The sequence below is a fragment of the Mirounga angustirostris genome, unplaced genomic scaffold, assembly GCF_029215605.1.
Source record: "Mirounga angustirostris isolate CCGP_5_RB_7025 unplaced genomic scaffold, mMirAng1.0.hap1 SCAF_8, whole genome shotgun sequence".
NCBI lineage: Eukaryota > Metazoa > Chordata > Mammalia > Carnivora > Phocidae > Mirounga > Mirounga angustirostris.
In genome coordinates, this window is record NW_026991716.1 from 16,409,669 (window position 1) to 16,428,510 (window position 18,842).

Genomic DNA, 18,842 nt, shown 5'->3' on the forward strand with positions numbered 1-18,842 from the left:
TTAGAAAGGAGCCATCCTCTTGTCCTTCAAGTAATTCCTATAATAATGCCAGAGCCAGTGTGTGAAAACAGTAGAGCTAGAATATTTAGGAAACCATTTTGTTAAAAAAAAAAAAAAAAAAAAGGAAGTACCTCTTCAGCACTCTATATCATTCCAAATGTCACAACAATTTGACATAGATAGAAATTTGTTCATCAAATTAATTTTAAGTATTTAATATATATATTTTTTAAAGATTTTTTTTAAGTAATCTCTACACCCAACGTGGGGCTTGAATTCACAACCCCAGTATCAAGAGTCACATGCTCTACCAGCTGAGCCATCCAGGCAGACACCCCTCATTTCGTATATTTCTGAAGCTTGTGATACAGTGATGAACTGAAGAGTGAACAAAGCCTTCATGATGCTTACATTGTAGTGGGGAGATAAGCACACACTGTAATGTCAGGTGGAAATACACACTGGAAAGAAAATAAGATTAGTCAACTACAGGAGTAATAGCCAACACCAAGATCATGCCTTTGTGAGCATTACAAGGGAGGGCTTTTCTCTTTCGTTTACCGGCGAATTCCAAGGGTCTACAATGAATGGGTCCTTTGAGGTTTGTTATTAAGAATGGACTGATTTAATGGAATAAGAAATAAAGAAAGACGCAGTTAGATACAAGAAGGAGCTTGCTGGCTCTAAGAACACTACATATGCGTGTGTCCTGGCTCAAGAAAATCTAATACAAAGGCTGAATTTACAAACCCAAGTCAATTATGGAATATCTACTTGCGTGATAATGGAATTCTCTGTTGGACAAAAAAGGGGGGAGAATCACTGTTGGATTCCTTAAACTAACAAAACCACGAATGTATTTTCAAATCACCTCTTATACAAAAGGTATGTATTACACACCATTGCTCAAGAGCAACTGTGTTGCATAAGCCAAGCACATGCATATGAGAAGAAGTGGTGACTTGTTTTGCCCAGGACAGTGATCACTGTCTGGAGGCAAAGTGACTCCATCATGACCTTTCAAAGTCCTTCTTACCCCAGGGACTTTAGATTCAAAGGGAAAGCCAAACCAAGCCTCTTTATCTCCAGAGGGAAAAAAAGAACAGTTGAAAGGTGTAACTATAAATAAATAATTTCTCTCATTCTAAGTCCTGGTTGTTTGCACCTTAAAAATAGCTCTCCCTCATCTGAGCTAGTGTGAGGCAGACAAGGGAGACCAGAACAGGAAATGCTTGGCTGAAAGGTGGTGGGGTCTAAACTTTCATCACAGCTTATTTTGGCAGGAAGGTGACATGTTTTCCTTTTAAGACTCAACCTTTTTAGTTCCAAGTCTGAAAAGCACTTCAGACTTCTTCCCATTTTATTTGCTGGAACTGCACTGCAGATTTGCTCCTTGACCCTCCATCCTTTTAAAGAGGAGAGACTTTGACCACGCCTTCCCTTGGATTGATGTTGGGTTGTGCACTCGAACTCAATGTTTTGTTTGTTTGTCTAATTTTAAAATCAGTGGAACATTTTATGCTTACCAAAAGGTAGGTGATTCCTGTAGGAGGAAGCCAACTTCCGAATCAGACCTCTGCCAGCCTTACAGGGGAGGACTTTACCAGAACTGAGAAATAGATAATGCCTGCAGTGCTAAGCTTTGAGCTGTGGGAGTCCAAAGTGGTAACATGGCAGCAAGGATGGGAAGGGCAGGAGGGAATGGTCCTGGCTCCTCCCTGACAAACACCAAGTGTTCTGCAGGATATCCTGACCTCAACTTGAAAGTCATCTGAGTGCCTCTGGTCCCCTAGGCTGACCCCTCCATCGTGTCCACTGGGCCACTGGCTTGAACCTCCATGGATAGATATGAGGAGGAAAAACTTCTTCCTTCCTTTCCCCTCCCTCTCTTCCTTCCTTTCTACTTCCTCTTTTCTCTCTCCCTCCCTCTCTCTCTTGCTTGCTCTCACTGTTGCTCTTTCTTTCCCTCCCTCTTTCTTTCACTTTCACCTCCCTCCCTTCCTTCCTTCCTTCCTTCCTTCTCTCCTTCCTTCTTAGTGGAAATGGCTTGGCTGCTAAAAGGTAATTTTAACCTTCTAGATAATAGTTGTTTAAAACACTTCTGTCAACATCTTCCTCTGTGTAGGAGTCTTCTCAGTGGGTGAGAATCACACTAATGACTTAAGCCAAGGCCCCCAGAGTTAGTCTCAGTACAGCAAGAGTCAGGTAGGCTTTTTGGGTTTTGCTTTTGTTTTGTCTTCGGGCTTTTTTTTTTTTTTCAGTTGTTATTGTAGCTGACTTAGTGAATAGCCCTATACCCATTTTTCTCTTTACTTTCCCATCTGTAAAATGGTGGTAAGCCCAGAACTAGGCATTTCTGGAAGTTTAAGCTATGGCCCTTTAAATCTATTAAAGAAGAAAAGGAAGAGGAGGTGGATCTTGTTCTAAACCATGGAAGTGTGGTTTAAAATGTTTAGCGAACATACGAATCATTTGGAGAGATAGGGAGGGTGAGCTGAAATGCAGATTTCCAGGCCTTTCCCACCAGGAATTCTAATCCTGGGTCCTGGGAATCTGCCCTGGGGTGAGCTCGTTAGCTAGTTCTGGGGAAGGTGACCCAGGACTGCATTTTGAGAAACACTGTGAAGTGACCATGATGCGGGGTTGGATATGTGCCAATCTGATTGTGATTCGGGACTTTCCATAGGTAAAGATTCCCTTGATGTTGCTACAGACTGTGGGCTTCAGGAGTTTCATCCACCACATTTTTTTCCATGAATGAATCATTTAAGAGGAAAAAAAAAATTCTGCCTTCTATCACTTCAACTTTGCTCTTTGGGAAACTGCAGCCTTTGCCCACCTAAGACGCCTCTACTCATCCCAACCACATATATCACTTATTATATCAGCGGTTAGAAAAAGGAAGATAATAATCATCTCATCCCCACCCTTTTATGAAACAAGACAGCATGAGTATTGTGCAAAGAGCATGCGCTTTGGGGTTAGGCTGACCCCTGGCTCTCTTCCTTCATAGCTGTCAATCCCTTGGCAAGTTCCTCAACTTCCCTAGGCTTGAAGGGGACTAATGGGACTAATCGCAACTACCTCACAGAGTTCTTGTGAGAATTCAATAGAACAACATATAGGAAGGACCTGGCCCAAGGCTTAGCACGGTGGGGGCTTAAAAAATTAGTTCCTCTCCCTTGTTTGTCTTTCCTTTCTCAGAGTTTGTTTTGAACGGCCTCAGCCCTGTTTGTGTTTCTGATTGTGCAGCAAATATGCAAATACTTTCCTGCTAACACATAGGCTGTTCCCTCTGAGTGCATGGCTCTCTCTCTTGGGTTCTACAAGAACTTTGCACAGAATGGAAAAGAACTCTTCGTTATCTGGAAACCATATACGCTGACACCTTTCTTAATTTCATTGGTCTTTTGCCCTATGGGTTTTGGGTGCAGTGCCGTTTTATCCGTTAGGCATTATGGGCAGAATGCCCAGGGCCTGCAAGAATGTTTGAGGGCCCCCCTCCCCCCCAAAAAAATTTTGACTCCAAAGTATGAAACACAAAATATATAATATTAATATATATTAATATAAATATAATAATTATATATTATATATAATTTCTATAATAATAAATATATAATTAATATAAATATATTTATATGCAAAATATAATTAATAAACATTTAGACAAATGTGTAGGAAACAACATAATGTCAGCCTCATTAATTGCTACATTTAGAGCTCAGAGCTACTTTATTACATTTGAAAACAATTTGTAGGTTAGATTCTTCTCACTTTGCAAAGATTTCTAAATATGCCCTGTGATGGTCAAGAACTCACAGGCAATTTTATTTATTTTTTTATTTTTTATTTATTTTTTTTTTTTTAAAGATTTTATTTACTTATTTGAGACAGAGAGAATGAGAGACAGAGAGCATGAGAGGGAGGAGGGTCAGAGGGAGAAGCAGACTCCCTGCCGAGCAGGGAGCCCGATGCGGGACTCGATCCCGGGACTCCAGGATCATGACCTGAGCCGAAGGCAGTCGCTTAACCAACTGAGCCACCCAGGCGCCCCATCAGAGGCAATTTTAAATTAACTGAGTTACTCACAGTCCAATAATTTGAAAAGCTAAATTATGTATATATTTTAATGTTCTCAATTCTTTAAAAGCAAAAATTCTACTTACTAAGGGACTGTGGCTGAGAGTGGGGCCCCCAAAAGTCCAAAAGCCTAAGGGCCACAAAGGTCTAAAATAGCCTCATTTTTCTACTTCAAAGATTAGTAAAACTGCCACCTGAGTTCATCCATCTGTGCCTTGATCTGCATGGAGAATGATATGTGTTTCTCTGATTATTTTTGGACATGTCACTTTTATTCTAACTGATGGAATTAGGTTTGTTTTGCATCCTTCTGAAGATCAGTTTTGAGCTAAATTATAAGCCCCATTACAGCAGGCAGGGGCCAAGGCTGTTGTTTACATATGACATTTCCATGTATGGCATTTTCTGCTATAGGCCACACTCACAGCAAAGTGTCAGCATACGGATGACAGCCAATGAACGAAGGAATGAGGCAGAAGCAAGAAATGAAGTATCTAATTTGAGTTGACCTTTAAGTAAACTGAAAAATGGTTCTGATCTTATCACCCATCGTATTCACACACTGTTCAAATCTTATCATCCAGTTCCTTACGATCTCTTATGACCTATGTCAGATTCTACTCGGTAGTTTTCCCCTAAGAAGGGTGTTGGGGATTGCCACCATCTCTTTTCTGTAATCATAACTATCTCTACACAACAAGTGAGCATTCAAAGCATGACTGATGTAAAGTTCAGCATGTCTGAGAGCCTACCTATTTATTTTTTTTAAATATCTATTTATGTATTTGAGAGAGAGAGTGCATGTGCATGAGCATGGAGAGGGGCAGAGGGAGAGGGAGAGAGAATCTCAAGCAGACTCCCCACTGAGTGCAGAGCTCGATGCGGGGCTTGATCTCAAAACCTGGAGATCATGACCTGAGCTGAAATCGAGTTGGACACTTAACCGGATGTGCCACCCAGGTGCCCGAGAGCCTAACTTTTATGGATTTTGCTCAATGTAGACAAGATTAGTTGACTCTTCTGTGGTCACCTAAAGAGGAGAACAATACTATTTTTACTGGAGAGCAGAGCTTCCTTTGCATATTCTGTGATTTACCTAGAATGACTTTTCTCCTCCATTCTATCTGTAAACTCTTATTCATACTTTAAAGCCCATGTCAGTGTTCATCTCCTCTGTGAAGCTTCCTGTCTGCACCCCAGCCATTTTCTCCCTCCTCTTTGGTCCCCAAAATATGTCATCCTCTTCACTTAATCTCAAGGGAAGCTCATGGGTTCATTAAAACCAATGGCCGTTACAATGGGCGTGATGGGCCAGACTGGGGGCCAGTACTGTTTTGGGGGTGGCACTCAGAAAACTCTAGATTTATCTAAACCCCATGACATCGTCTTTAAAGACCATGTCCTACCTTCCAAAATGGGACATGGCCAAATGTTGGCAGGAAATGATTAAAAGATTTTTGCCAGGTCTTCCAGGCCCGTTCCTGAAAGGTAACATAAGAACCAGAAATAGATTCACTATAATATTTGTACCTTCTTAGACACTGAGTCATCGCGAATTACACACATACACACAGACGCGCACGCACACACACACACCCCCTCACCCAAAGTCATTGGTTAGGGAACAGAGGACTTCCCTTATTGGGATTTGAAGAATTGTGAAATCTGGTTGCCCAGAGCACCATTCAGTTACCAGCCAGCTAACTGCTATACATTAGCAGTATGATTTATCTACCAAGTAAAAATAGATTTAGAGGAAATGAAAGCACCCCGAGAAGACAAACTCTGACTACACCTCACTTTCCTTTGTTCCCTTCCTATACACACACAGACACACACACACCTCTTGAAAATAGCAGGGAGAATCAGAGTTTGACAGGGCACAGAGTACCTCTGGTTTCTTCACTTATAAACTCCATAAAGTAGGACCATGTTTCAGAATTGCACATCTCTCTATAAAGATAATCTGAATTTAAATTATTTTCCCCCTCAATACATGGCTTTTGGGGCTGTGTGGAGAAGTGAACTTCCATCTAAATTCCTTGCCCTCAAAAGTCAAGAGGAATTCTACATCCTACACAGAATTAGAGGTCCTTGAGCACTTAAGGGCAGGACTTTATGAGCTCACTTTGAAAATGAGAAGTCTCTCCTCCCAGCCGAGCAACCCACGCCAGGGGAATGAGCAAACTGGAACACCTCCCTAAAAATGTACAAAGGCCTTTTTTGTTTGGTCAATGCCAAGGCATTCTAACTCAGTTGCAATTTGTCATGAAGCTCACAGATAGTGCGTATTTCTAAAAGTGCATCAGTAACTTCTTGTAAACCCACACCAGAGCAAGCGGAGGTAACCTTCCTTCCTTTTTCAATGATTTCATGCTAAGCCACTTTGCTTATCAGAGTGAATGGGTCAGATATTGTGTGTGGTGTGATGTCTGGCTGAGTGGATAATGCTGTATTTGTGAGGGAGAAAAAAGAATACATTTATTTATTTGATTTGATGACAAAACTCAGACTTAATATTGGTGGAACACATCTTTAAAAGCAGGCTTGTTTGAGTACATCGTGGAAAATGCACAGCGAGATTCCATCAGAAGTGCGCTTGGTTCTAAATAGTGCCATACACCCAGTTATCAAGGGACACTTCTAGAGAGTGATGCTGTTCCTGGCTAAGGAGTCACGGTGTGACTCACTTAGGACAGTGTGTCTTCTCTCAAAGTCTATGTAACTCCAGTGACATTTGAAGAGTACCAAGGGATCTTCTCTTTAAAGGGACTCCAGAGTAGGTCGATTTTTGAAGCAAAGAATCTTTAGCCATGCCATAGTCACATCTGATTTATTTAGGTAATTTTTGGGGGGTTTTCTTAAAGCAGGATGTGCTTAAACCAGTTATTTATCATAACGGTCATTTATTTTCAAATTTACCACCAATTGACTGTGTAGCCCTTAGCATGCTATGAAGTTACTCATTTTTCAGAATAGTTTTAGGACAAAAGCGGGGGTAACCCAAAAGTGTCCTGGGCCCTGGCATCTTCTCAACAGCTTCCTAAGGTGTTCCTTACACCACCCTCTCTTTACGGGGGAGGGATCTGAGGTCTGAGAGGTGAGTTAACTTGCTGAAGGACATACCTCTGGTAAGACGCGACCTTGATATTTGAACTTACGTCCGTCTGACTCTGAAGCTAATGATTTTTACATCCTGGCTAATGGTTGATGTTGCCAAGCCCTAAAATAAGAGGGCTTGTTTAGGACATTGCATTAGCAATGCCAGCTCATCAGAATCCTGGGTGCTAAACAGCATCATCTTGGCCAGAAAGAATTAAAGTCACTTCAGAAGTCTCTATGCTGACGGAGTGTGAGTTGAAGAAGGTGGAAATTCCTGCCACCCAGCTGTGGTGGTCTGTTTCAGGGCAGGTGATCTGGAAGTCCCGAGCAGATGATGAAGGCGATGTAAAGACCGTGGTATCACTGAGAACATTGCTGTGTTGGCTTCCTCTACCATTGGAAGCAACATCTTTTCAAATGACTTCCAATTGGTCTAGATGGATAACTTCATTTAACCAGACACAGTAGTCCCCCCTTATCTGCAGTATTTGTTCTCACGATTTCAGTTACCCACGGTCAATCAGGGTCTGGAAGCAAATGATCCTCCTTCTGAAATACGGTCAATGCCTACGTCACTCACCCCACTTCACCTCAATCACGTAGGCATTTTATTGTCTCATGTCATTATAAAAAGGGTACCTACAGTATAGTAAGATATTTTGAGAGAGACCACGTTCACATATAGCATATCATTATAATTGTTCTATTTTATTATTGTTGTTGTTAATCTCTGACTGTGTTGAATTGATAAATTAAACTTTATCCTAGGTATGTATGTATAGGGAAAAAAACATAGTATATATAGGGTTCGGTACTAACCACGGTTTCAGGCATCCACTGGCGGTCTTGGAACATATCCACCATGGATGAGGAGAGATTGCTGTCTAGTTAAATCTCCCAGAATGGGCTTGCCAGGGAAAGGGGCACCCCCAAAATTTAAGATACCCAGATTTTAAGTTTTGCTTCTCAAACAAGGAAGTGAGTTTCTCTGTGAAACTAGGAAAGTAGTAAATTTCTAGTAAATTTCTAATCTGTCTTGCTAATGTAAGCAACAGGACAGAGAAAAGTAGGGGTGGACCACGGGACCCAGCCAACCAGGTTCTTATTTACTTCTCTGTCATTAACCCATTGAATAACCTCTCTGAACTTCAGTTCCCTCAACTGTGAAATGGGGAGTAGGGATGAATTATCTCTAATGGTTTTCGCTAAAATTTTATGATCCAGATATTCTTATCTGATTCTTTCCCAGAGTCACTTGAAAAGTTTAATAAAACCGCTTGACCTCAAGATTCTTAAAAAAAAAAAAAAGACACTCAAGCATTGATATAAATTTCAAGTTGACCCCGTAGGTTTTGGCAAATCTTCTTACTCTTCCTTTAGGATGCAGTCCGCCTTCCCATCTAGAAACCGCAGTCACCTCCAGGAGATGGAGCTGTGGCAATGGAAGGCAAGGAGCAGGAAGAACCCGGGGGTGGGGGGGGGTGGGGGGAGTATACTAAGCCAGGGAGACTTGGAGCTCGAAGGCCCATCCTGTACGTGAGAACACTTTCCAGAGAGCAGCTTCTTCAGGAGAACTCTCTTCCCTGCTTTGGTACCAAAAGCTAAGAGAGTGTTTCCTCCTAGAACTTGTTATTTTTCCTGTCCATTTTCCTCTGTTTAATCCTCTTGGATATGGCAGAGACCCTTGGCGGGTCAGGTGTCTCTGGAAGTAACAGCCCACGTGATGGGTCTGTCACCTCAGCCACCATGTCCTGTCTCCCAGTGAGGCCGTGAGGGGGCTCCTGTGTAGGAGGAACCTAAAGCTCCAGGCATTTGGATCCAGAAATGCTCATGCCTTGCCCCCTTTCCATAATCACATCCCCTTTGGGGCATCTCTCTAAAATCCATTTCAAAACCCAGACGTCGTGCTTAGTGCTCTGTTGAATGTATCTGGACATCCAAAGAACCAAAACACTTGTGCCTTTTATAGTTCTCCAAGAACATTTCGGTCCACGGGATATAAAAAAAAAAAAAAAAATGACTTCGCTGGACCCAGCTCTGTCACGGGTCACATTCAGCTTTGTCCAGAGAAAGACCTCAAACCACTGCAGGAGCCCAGACGTCATTCCCCGCCATGCTCTTACACATTAAATGCTTCGAGCTGCTCTTTGGCGCTTGGTCACTCCATAACTAAATATTGCTTTAGCACTTGCTGCACAAATTGCTTCCTGAAAGCAGCAGGGGAGGCGTGCTAGAGGCTTGACAATCGGGCACTGTTTCCATGGAGTGGTTTGCCTCCCGAATGCTATGTCAAATGAAAGTGACCCAAGAGCCCCATTCCACTTCTGAGCCTTCGGTCGTGACTTTTTCCTCCTTTGGGAAAAAAAAAAGAGAGAGAGAGAGAGACTGGCCACGATTTAGATGTGGTGAGCAAAAGGCTGAATTCTAGCCTAAAAATCAGACAGCAGAATGTCTTTGAGGGAAAGTCAATCACCACCCAACAACAGAGAGGGAGAAACTTCAGTGAGCTCAAGAGAAGTGTTAGGAAGCGTGCAGTTGGCCCACGAGGGTGTATTTTTCGGGCCAGACTCGGTTTTCATTATATTGTTGCTATGCGAATAATAAATGAGCTCATTGCTACACCCAAGCTGGGCAGAGAGAATTTATAGAGAATTAATAAATCCAGTGGAGGCAACATGTGGCTTTTCCTCTGGTCATAGAAAAGAAACTAGTAATCTTGGATTTTAAACAGACAAACCTGTATAACTTTGCCGTTTCTGAAAACTGGATCCAAGTTCTAACGGGCAGGCAGTGATAATAGTGAAGTTGCTCTTCCTAAGGGTTTTTCTTTAAAGGGAAAGGGTCACGCAGTTCATGGGCTTTAAGACAAAGAGGTTATTATAAGATCTAATAAATACTGTGGTGACTCTGTGAATGCTTTTTAAGGGCATTTACATGAAATAAGTCCTTTCCAGAGGGCGGTTTCAGAAATCTAAATACTCTTGTTAATACATGAGACCCAGAGATAGTATAAATAAAACAGGGGGCTAGGGGAGATTAGAGATAGACAGGAAGCAATCTAATTTTACTTTCCGCAGATGCCAAGAAAAATGCAAATGGCCGACTGCTAATCAGTGAGGCCTACTTCTGAATTCAGACAATCTTAGGTACTGTTAATGGCGGAGTTATAAATCTGTACTATAATTATTACAGCACAGTGGCACTTTTTACCTTCTCACCAATTACTCATTATACTTCCTGAGTACCTCCTGGATTCCCTAGGTGTTGATGAGGCCCTGGGGCGGAACGCCAGGAGCCGGGTCCACACATGTCTGCTCTGCTAGATTGATGGGTAAACTCTGGTGGTCAGTTATCGAGGCATTATCTGGACATCAAGAAGAAAGGATTGTGTCATTCTGGCCATTTCTGATGTTGCTTTGGAATGTAGAGACCTAGACCCAGAGAATTAAATCATGGGACACAGAAACCCCAAACAGTTACAAAGACCCCTCCGTACCCTTCCAAGTGGGATTTCTTGTTATTTTTTGAAATTCTGTTTAAAATTATTAAAAATATATTTTTCTGATTTTTGTAATCATTGAAGCAGGCGTCTACCAAATGTGGAAGTATGAGCAATAATAATGATGAGAATACCCTAGAATAGTTAATCTGTGCTCCACCCCCCAACACCCCATCTCCACCTCTTATCCGTTCCAACCAGTTCTTTCTGTCAAACAGTAGGATTTTTCTGCTTCCTTTTTACTGTTTTTGTTCTTCTTTACGGTTGCGGGTAGCATGGCAGGAGGGAAGGAACCAAAACAGCGGTGGGTGTTGGAGGAGAGAGATGAGAAGGTGCCATAAGTAACAAGTGGTAGGGCTGGCGTCAGAAGGAAGGACGGCAGAAAATGGCGGGACCTGAGGCCCTATTAATCTCGGCTTTCGTAGGATTCTCGGGGCGGGGAGGGTCTGCCTTCATGTTTGGGTGGCATGCAGCTGAGGGCCTTCACAGCAGCTAGGCCCCACTCCCAGGCACCCACCCACGAGCTCTGCTCTGAAGAGGTGAAGCGGATGCCCACGGAGACTTGCTGAAACGTTGGCCCCAAGGATACCATGTGAGCAGCATGTATTTTGCTTCTAGACATTCCAGTTGGGTATGTGCCCCACTTCTTGGTGAGATCCTCTTGACAAACCCAGCTTGTGATCTTCCACTGAAAAGGCCTTGTCTGAAGAGAAATTCAATCAAGGGTCCTGGGTTTGGGACGTTGCCATCTTTCTCTTGGATAATAGGTTTATTTCTATGCCTCATAAAGCACGTTTTTCTCCTGGGGTTTTCCACTGGAGTGTCTTGGGCTGTTAGGGTGATAACTGGGACAATGGCAATACTGATAAGACCGGAGTAAAATAGTAACCCAAGTAAATCTACTGATGGCCATAGAGAACCAAAGTCTCTTGTCACTTACTGCTTTGATGTGGAATTCCCATTGCCTCATAGACCTCACTGGGAACACTGTATGCATTTGTAAAGATTGATTTCTTTCTATTTGACTTGTATCTAAATGATTAAATTTCGTTTGCTCCCATGGTCTAATCACGAAACATTTTGAAAGCAAACAGCCTTGAGATCTGTGGTCACTAAGACACAGACCACGTCCTCCTCATATTGAGAAGAAAGCAAAAATTGGCTCTTGTCTTTTTCTGCTGTCTTGTCTCCTATATTTCTGGGTATCTTTGTAGGGTGGACATTGTGTTTTTAAATATTTGTAAGAAATCATTGAAGGCCCATAAAGATGTTCTCTACTTCCAGAGAGGATTTTATTTCCTTCTGCCAGCCTCCCAGCCAAGCATAAATCTAATTTCGGGGTTGGAGATGTTCTTAGCCACCCCGATGAGTGAAAACCTGGCTCCAGCCCATGCAAGGGTGGCTTCCCTTCCAGCACCTTCTCACTTTTACATGCAGCCCTTAGGATCCCAACCCAAAATGGGGATGGTTATCAGGGTCCCAACCTTGGGGATCCCTAGAGTCCAATATTCCCCCAGACCCACAGACACTGCAAAAAGACACCCAGGAGTCTTTCTGAGAGGTGTGGCCTCTCAGACACCTATCTCACATCCGCAAATGCCCCCCAGGAAAAAAGCAGCCTTAAAGTGTGGGCTTACCTCTGTGAATTCCTTCTCTGCTCCCAAATTTGGACCTGATCATTCTTTACTATCTTTTAATGCTTTAACGCTATGAAGAAGATTTTTTTTTTAAAGATTTTATTTATTTATTTGACAGAGAGAGACAGTGAGAGAGAGAACACAAGCAGGCAGAGTGGGAGAGGGAGAAGCAGGCTCCCCGCTGAGCAGAGAGCCCGATGCGGGGCTCAATCCCAGGACCCTGGGATCATGACCTGATCTGAAGGCAGACGCTTAACGACTGAGCCACCCAGGCGCCCCTATGAAGAAGATTTTTAATATCTTTTCCTCATTTTTCAAAAGCTGTCTTCAGTGGGATGGTTGATCTGAGTTACTGGGTCCACAATTTAAGTCCAAAAGTAAAAGCTGTATAACCCAGCAATTATAATAGAATTAGAATAGACAATTATAATAGAAATAACTAAGGCTTAAGGGGTTTACCCGATGCCAGGCACTTTATGTACTTGATCGCATTTCATACACTAATAGCCTATAATTATGTGTTATTTCCATTCTCCTAATGAGGAAACGGGCTTAGAATGGACAGATCCCTTGGTCATGTTCTCACACGTGGTGGTCAGCTCTGCCTGAGTCCAGTCTTGTGTTCTCAATCACTCCCCTCATCAGCTGAATCCTTTCTATGAGCTAAAGACCTAATGTGGCCGTGGCCTCTGATACACAGCTCCCGTTCCTTTCCATTGTGTTTTCCTTCTGATACTAAGGTAAACTGCAGAGTTTGTTTTGATTTCTTTTTGCAAAACTCCCCCGTATGTTTCTAGCTTATGGCTGAGAAGAATACAGATGCTCATGTCACATGCAGACTCTGGGGAAAAGGAAACCATCTAGCAGCCCTTCTTGGCCTCCATGGTGGTTTGCACCAAACAGTGGTGCAGGTGATCATGCTTCTGTGGTTTCTGATTTCTTGATTTTATCTAAAATTCACTCTGCTTTTTTGGCTTCCTCACTTGCCTGACCTTACCATGCATGGCTGAGAAGAGCCCATTCCGCCCCTTCTCTTGGTGGGTCCCACTCATCCTAGAGCTGACTCACCTGGAAACCAACCTCATCCTACACAGGCAGACCTTGTTTCCCGTCCTGTCCAGTTCCACACCATCTTGCTTAAGAAAAGCCTCGAGTTTTCCTTTAGCTCATTAATGTATCCAGTCAATGCATTTATCCAAGCCCTACTACAGTCAAGACACTGTGATAGGCCCTGCTGTGTATCTACAAATGAAGAAGAAACAGGTTCTATCTCCACCATGCCAAGAGAAGAAATGGGAGGCACTGAAAAGGACCACAAGTGATAAGTCCCCTTAGAGATGTACACATAACGTGCTTGGAGCATTCCAAGGAGAAAGGTATTCTATCTGTCTGGAAAGGCGCCATGGGAGAGAGTCACTCCGCTTGGCCTTGAAAGCCGAATAAAATGTGAATCATGAGGACAGGAAGAAGAATATCTTGGAGAAAGATACAACGTGAGTGAAGGCACAGAGGTGGGGCACGCGGGGCATCTGTATAAAATGGTGGAGTTCAGTCTTGCCAAGGAATGGAATTGCTAAAGAGCTTTTTGGTACCTGCCCTCAGAGACTTTCAAGGTATTGAGGGAGGAGGGCAGAAATACATAGATGAAGGCAAGACAGGCCCCCTGAGGGCCAGAGACATGTTTCATTTGGCCAGGACGTTGTTTGAAATATTTGAGCCAATTCTGGAAATCAGATTTCACATTAAAAAATCCAGATTTCTGGCTTCTCCTGAAAATTTGAGAGACTTAGCAACATGGGGCGTATTTTCTCAGGATGGCAGCTGCTGGAGCTGAGGAATGGCTGCTTTCCTTCAGGAGGTTGTGAGTTCTGTCTCCCCAGTGCAAGATCCCAGCTCGCTTCTCCCTCCACCTCATCTGCTGGGCCCCACAGGCATCTAAGCATCAGGCCCTTGCTGAGCTACAGGTGCAAGCCCAGGCTAAGGACTGGGGAGGTGCAAGTGGCCCGGCCCAAGGGCCTCTCTTCCAGCTCACTGACTCACACATCGCTGCCACCCTTTTTAAAATTTCAGCATGCACGGCTCTCAAAATTATGAGACATTGGAGGGATTTAAATCATCTCTAAAAGCAGCTCTTGGTGCCCAGGCTCTGATGCTGAAAATGGTGAGAATCAAACACATCAGAGTGTGGGGTGGGGGGCACCGTGTATGTGTTTGCTTGTTTTTAGGCAAGCACATAATTAGAGTGCTAACCTAACCCCGCTTTCTGCACTTTGGGAGATTTATTAAATGGACTGTTCCTTTCCTAAATGTCTGCATCTGCCCTTCCTCTCTTCTCAAAGTATCCACCTTCAGACTCTTCAGTTAGTTGACAAAAATAGTAGACTAACATCTGAGGACGGGTCAGGTTCCTCACGGGGCAGAAAATCCGTATTTGGAAAATGCAAATCCTCTGCCAGGGTCATCAGGAAGGAGGTTGCCTGCCCTAGCCCTTGGTCTGAGAGCCCCAGGAATTCCCCCCTTTCTAGCCCCGTTTGCATCAATTCTAATGAACTAAGAGGTTCCTAAGGCCAAGCCCTTGTAACTATAAATAAATACACAGAATAAAAGGAAAGCACAAAAGAAATACCAACGGAGGAAGAAAGGAAATGAAAAACCTGACTTCGTTTCATTGAGAAAATTAGGTCTGAAATGCCATTTCTGTAGGAATGCCATCAAGATCCTGCCCTTGCAAACGCGCAGGAGAATGGTTCCGAAAGTTACATCCCCTTAACTATAGCCTGGTGTTCCTTGGAGGCTAAAGTTCAGTAATTCTGGGACAGTAGAAAGGTTTTTGTGTACTGTGTCAAGCAGGAAGAAAAGGTCTTATGACCACAGAACTGGATACTCTGTAAGGTACAGAACAGTCAGCACTTTCCTCTGAGGAGAGAACACGCAATTGGCATGAAAGCCACCCAAGCAAGCAACGGGTCTAGGAGGAGAATGTCCAAAAGGAGAAGACTTCCAGCTCCTCGTTCCTTCAGGCGTTATAGAGCGGATCGCTTCTTGCCCCGGCTGTGTCTGACCAGAGGCAAAACGCTGGTCCCTTTTAAATGCTATTTGTGGACCAGCGAGAATTAGATGGTACCATCGGGAATGCTGGACTTGGGGGAGACTTCATTTTGTTGGCTTCCCCCCCACACACTGTGGTTTTCACCATCTGTTTCTTTTAATGCATAAACAAGGAAAATGACTGGCTTGGAATGCAAAGTTTTTAAAAACCAGATGACCACAGGCATCCTCCAAATGAGAAAGAGAGAGCAAGTTGAGGTTTTGTGACATTTGTCAGGAAGTGAGAAGTTAAATACCGGGAAGCACTAATGCTCCCTGCCAGGGAAGAGCCACAAAGGCAAGGAAAAGCTTTGTCTAGGGCCCCGCCTTTCTGAGGTCTTGCCATATGTTTACATCTCACCAAGGACTATTTTCAGATACCGTCACCACCCCTTCTATCTCCCAGTCCCCGCCCCCCTTCCCATCTTTAAACTAAAGATGGAACCACTCAGTTGGCCTTCAGCATAGCCAGCCTTGGTTTTCCATTAGCATTATTACGAACTTGGCAACCTCGGACAGAATCCACTCTTAGAAACTTTCGGACTGAACAAAAGCTGTGTTGTGTGCTGGTTCTATTTTAAAACCAAAATAGAGAGCTATAATTAGAGGGGCTGATGAGATACACTCAGAGAAGATACTTCACTTCTCTCCTGGACAATAGTGAGTGAAAAAAAAAAAAAAATCATATAAGGGCCCTAGGAACAAAGGGCACGCCACTTAAAAGGAAGATTTGCTAGGCATAATACGGTGGCCACTCTATAAAGGGTTCTGTATGCTCCATGCCAACAAAGTTTAAAGCCATAGATTCCTTTTCTTAAACCCAAGGCAGTAGAGAGATTTGATGGGATGGTGACTGCAATACTAATCTCCTTTACCTTCGTTGCAAGAAGTAATGAGCTGCAAGCACCAGGGATTTCAGCGTTTTAGAGCTTCCCTGGGGAGAAGGGCATTGGTGCTTTTGGCTGAGTTCCACCCACTTCAGCATAAGATGTACGTGAGCATTTTTCACATAGTTTCATAGGCAGCCTGATGCCAGAATTTTCACATTAGGGAAAGGATAAAAGATGATGGTTTCTTAAGGAAGAACCAACTCTGCCTAATTTACAATGCCCGTTCTCAAAAAAAAAAAAAAAAAATAAGCAATACTAAGCGGGGGGCACTATTAGTCATTCAGGGGATGGGGTTAGGCAGACACAAGACCCTGGTTATTTAGAAGACCTTGGAGGATTAAATACATTTCCAAATGAGTTTCAGTTCGAGTAAGTTCTCTGCCGATGCTTAGGACACAAGGAAGGATGGTAGATGGGAAAATACTAGCCTGCCGGGTGAGGGTCCTTTTATTGGCATTGGTCCCAGATGCCAGAGTTGTGATGAGTGTGTTTGACTTCCCACATCCCTTGGACGTAGGTACTGTCTGGGATGTCTGCCTCCCCGGTGCAAATGAGGAAATGATTAGAGACCTGAACTCTGGTTCCTGGTGGCTCCTGCCTAGGTCTGTCATTCGTTCCAAAGGTTGGACTGAAAGCTCCTGGAGGCTTCTTGAGCTGTTGGCTTCGTAAAAGTACTCTAGTGATTTATGGAATTTGTTATAATAATAATAATGTCACATGTAGAGACATCCTGGGGAAGGCATGAGAGGAATTTTAAGTAGCTCAACTATTTGCATTATTCGCTTTACAAATAGTTCCAGAGCCTTTAAAAAAAAAAAAGTTTTCTTTTTCATTATGCTGTGGTTTTGGTGCTTCAAAGGGATGATCCAGGATCATAATTTAAAATTTCATAATTTAAAAATGATTCTCCCTTAAGGTACATCCTGGGAATTGAGACTTGGACCAACTTTGAGATGGTTTAGTCATCAAGAGGATGAGGGATGGAGCTATTTCAGGGATTTGTTCTTTATTGGGATTCAAGAGGGGATTTAAAAGTGTTCTGACTTCATGTCACCTTGTCTCCTTCCTTTTCTCTCTTCCCTTTCTCTCTTCCCTTCTGTGTTTTTCTTTCTTTCTTCTTATGGGGGAGAGGTGACGGAGGAGTGCCTGGTTAGGAAGCTAAGAGAGTCACTCAGGACTGGGGCTTGGAATTTTACACCTCTCTGTCTTCCTGCCCACAGGTGGTAACCCCCGTGAGGACAGGCCAGGGCTACGTGTACGAGTACCCGTCCAGATACCAAAAGGACATCTATGACATCCCTCCTTCCCATGCCACACAAGGGGTACGTACCAGCATACCGGGGGAGCTTCAGGGTGGCGTTCCTTCAGGGCTACAAAGCAAAGGGAAGTTCACCAAGGACGCATGTTTCACTTGAAGCTAACTATCCAGAAGCCATTTCCAACAATGCTATTCAAATTATGTTTTCTGGATCTGCTTAATCAGGAAATCCTAGGCCTGTATCTGACAAAGCGTTTATCGCTTATCATTTTCGTTCAGGAAATGTAAAATTTAAACTACAGTTTAAAGCACAGACAGTGGGGCGCCTGGGTGGCTCAGTCAGTGAAGTGGCTGACTTCGGCTCAGGTCATGATCTCAGGGTCCTGGGATGGAGCCCCATGTTGTAAGGCTCCTTGCTCAGCGGGGAGCCTGCTTCTCCCTCTCCCTCTGCCCCTCCCCCTGCTCATGCTCTCTCTCTCTCTCACTCACTCACTCTCTCTGCCTCAAATAAATAAACAAAATATTTACAAATAAAGTCCAGACAGTGTAGATACTTCATGTAAGGTCATTTTTATACTCAGTCTAAGTCAAAGAACATGAAATCTAAAAAGAAAAATTCTACCAACCCCTTATGACATAGAGCAAAGGTATACATAACCTGGCAAATAAATCCATAGTGAAAGGCTTGGTAGTGTAAGAAATGACACGTATACGACATTTCTGTTCTGGGTAACGCAAGTGTTTCTCTTCAGGTGTACGATATCCCTCCATCATCAGTGAAAGGCTCTGTGTTTTCAGTCCCAGTGGGAGAGATAAAACCTCAAGGCATCTATGACATCCCTCCTACTAAAGGGGTAAGTGAGCTGCCACAGAGCAGCAAAAAAAGGGGTGCATGTGTGTATGTGTGTGTTTACTAGAGTAAAACGAGAAGGGCAAACCAAAGGGGAAAAACTAGTCTTTATGAGAGAATGAACAGGAGGAAGAAAAGGCAATAGGGGTGCCTGGCTCGCTCAATCAGGGTGTATTCGACTCTTGATCTCGAGGTCATGAGTTCGAGCCCCCCATGGGGCATAGAGATTACTTTAAAAAAAAAAGGGAAAGGAAAAAAATCTCAAAGGTAAGTCTAAGAATTCCATAGTTAGAGCATTCCATTAAAAATGAGGTAGTTGACAAGGAGAGCCAGTAAGAAGCTAAAATAATTCAGTTTTGCAAGCAGCGAACATATCTCATATTTATGGGAAGTGTTACAGCGTCCTCAGTCCATAGATAGGGGTTGGTGCGTTTAA

General features: G+C 43.3%; 1 protein-coding gene across 3 annotated transcripts in view; it reads left to right on the forward strand.

Moving 5' to 3' along the window:
- Positions 1 to 18,842, forward strand: part of NEDD9 (neural precursor cell expressed, developmentally down-regulated 9) — a 188,959-nt gene that overhangs the window by 161,619 nt on the left and 8,498 nt on the right. For 2 of the 3 annotated variants that reach the window (XM_045866374.3, XM_045866373.3), the window contains 2 exons: positions 17,519 to 17,620; positions 18,309 to 18,410. In XM_045866374.3, the coding sequence (XP_045722330.1) occupies positions 17,519 to 17,620; positions 18,309 to 18,410 (204 nt within the window). The remainder of the gene's footprint in view (positions 1 to 17,518; positions 17,621 to 18,308; positions 18,411 to 18,842) is intronic. The other variant, XM_045866377.3, reaches the window with a different exon arrangement.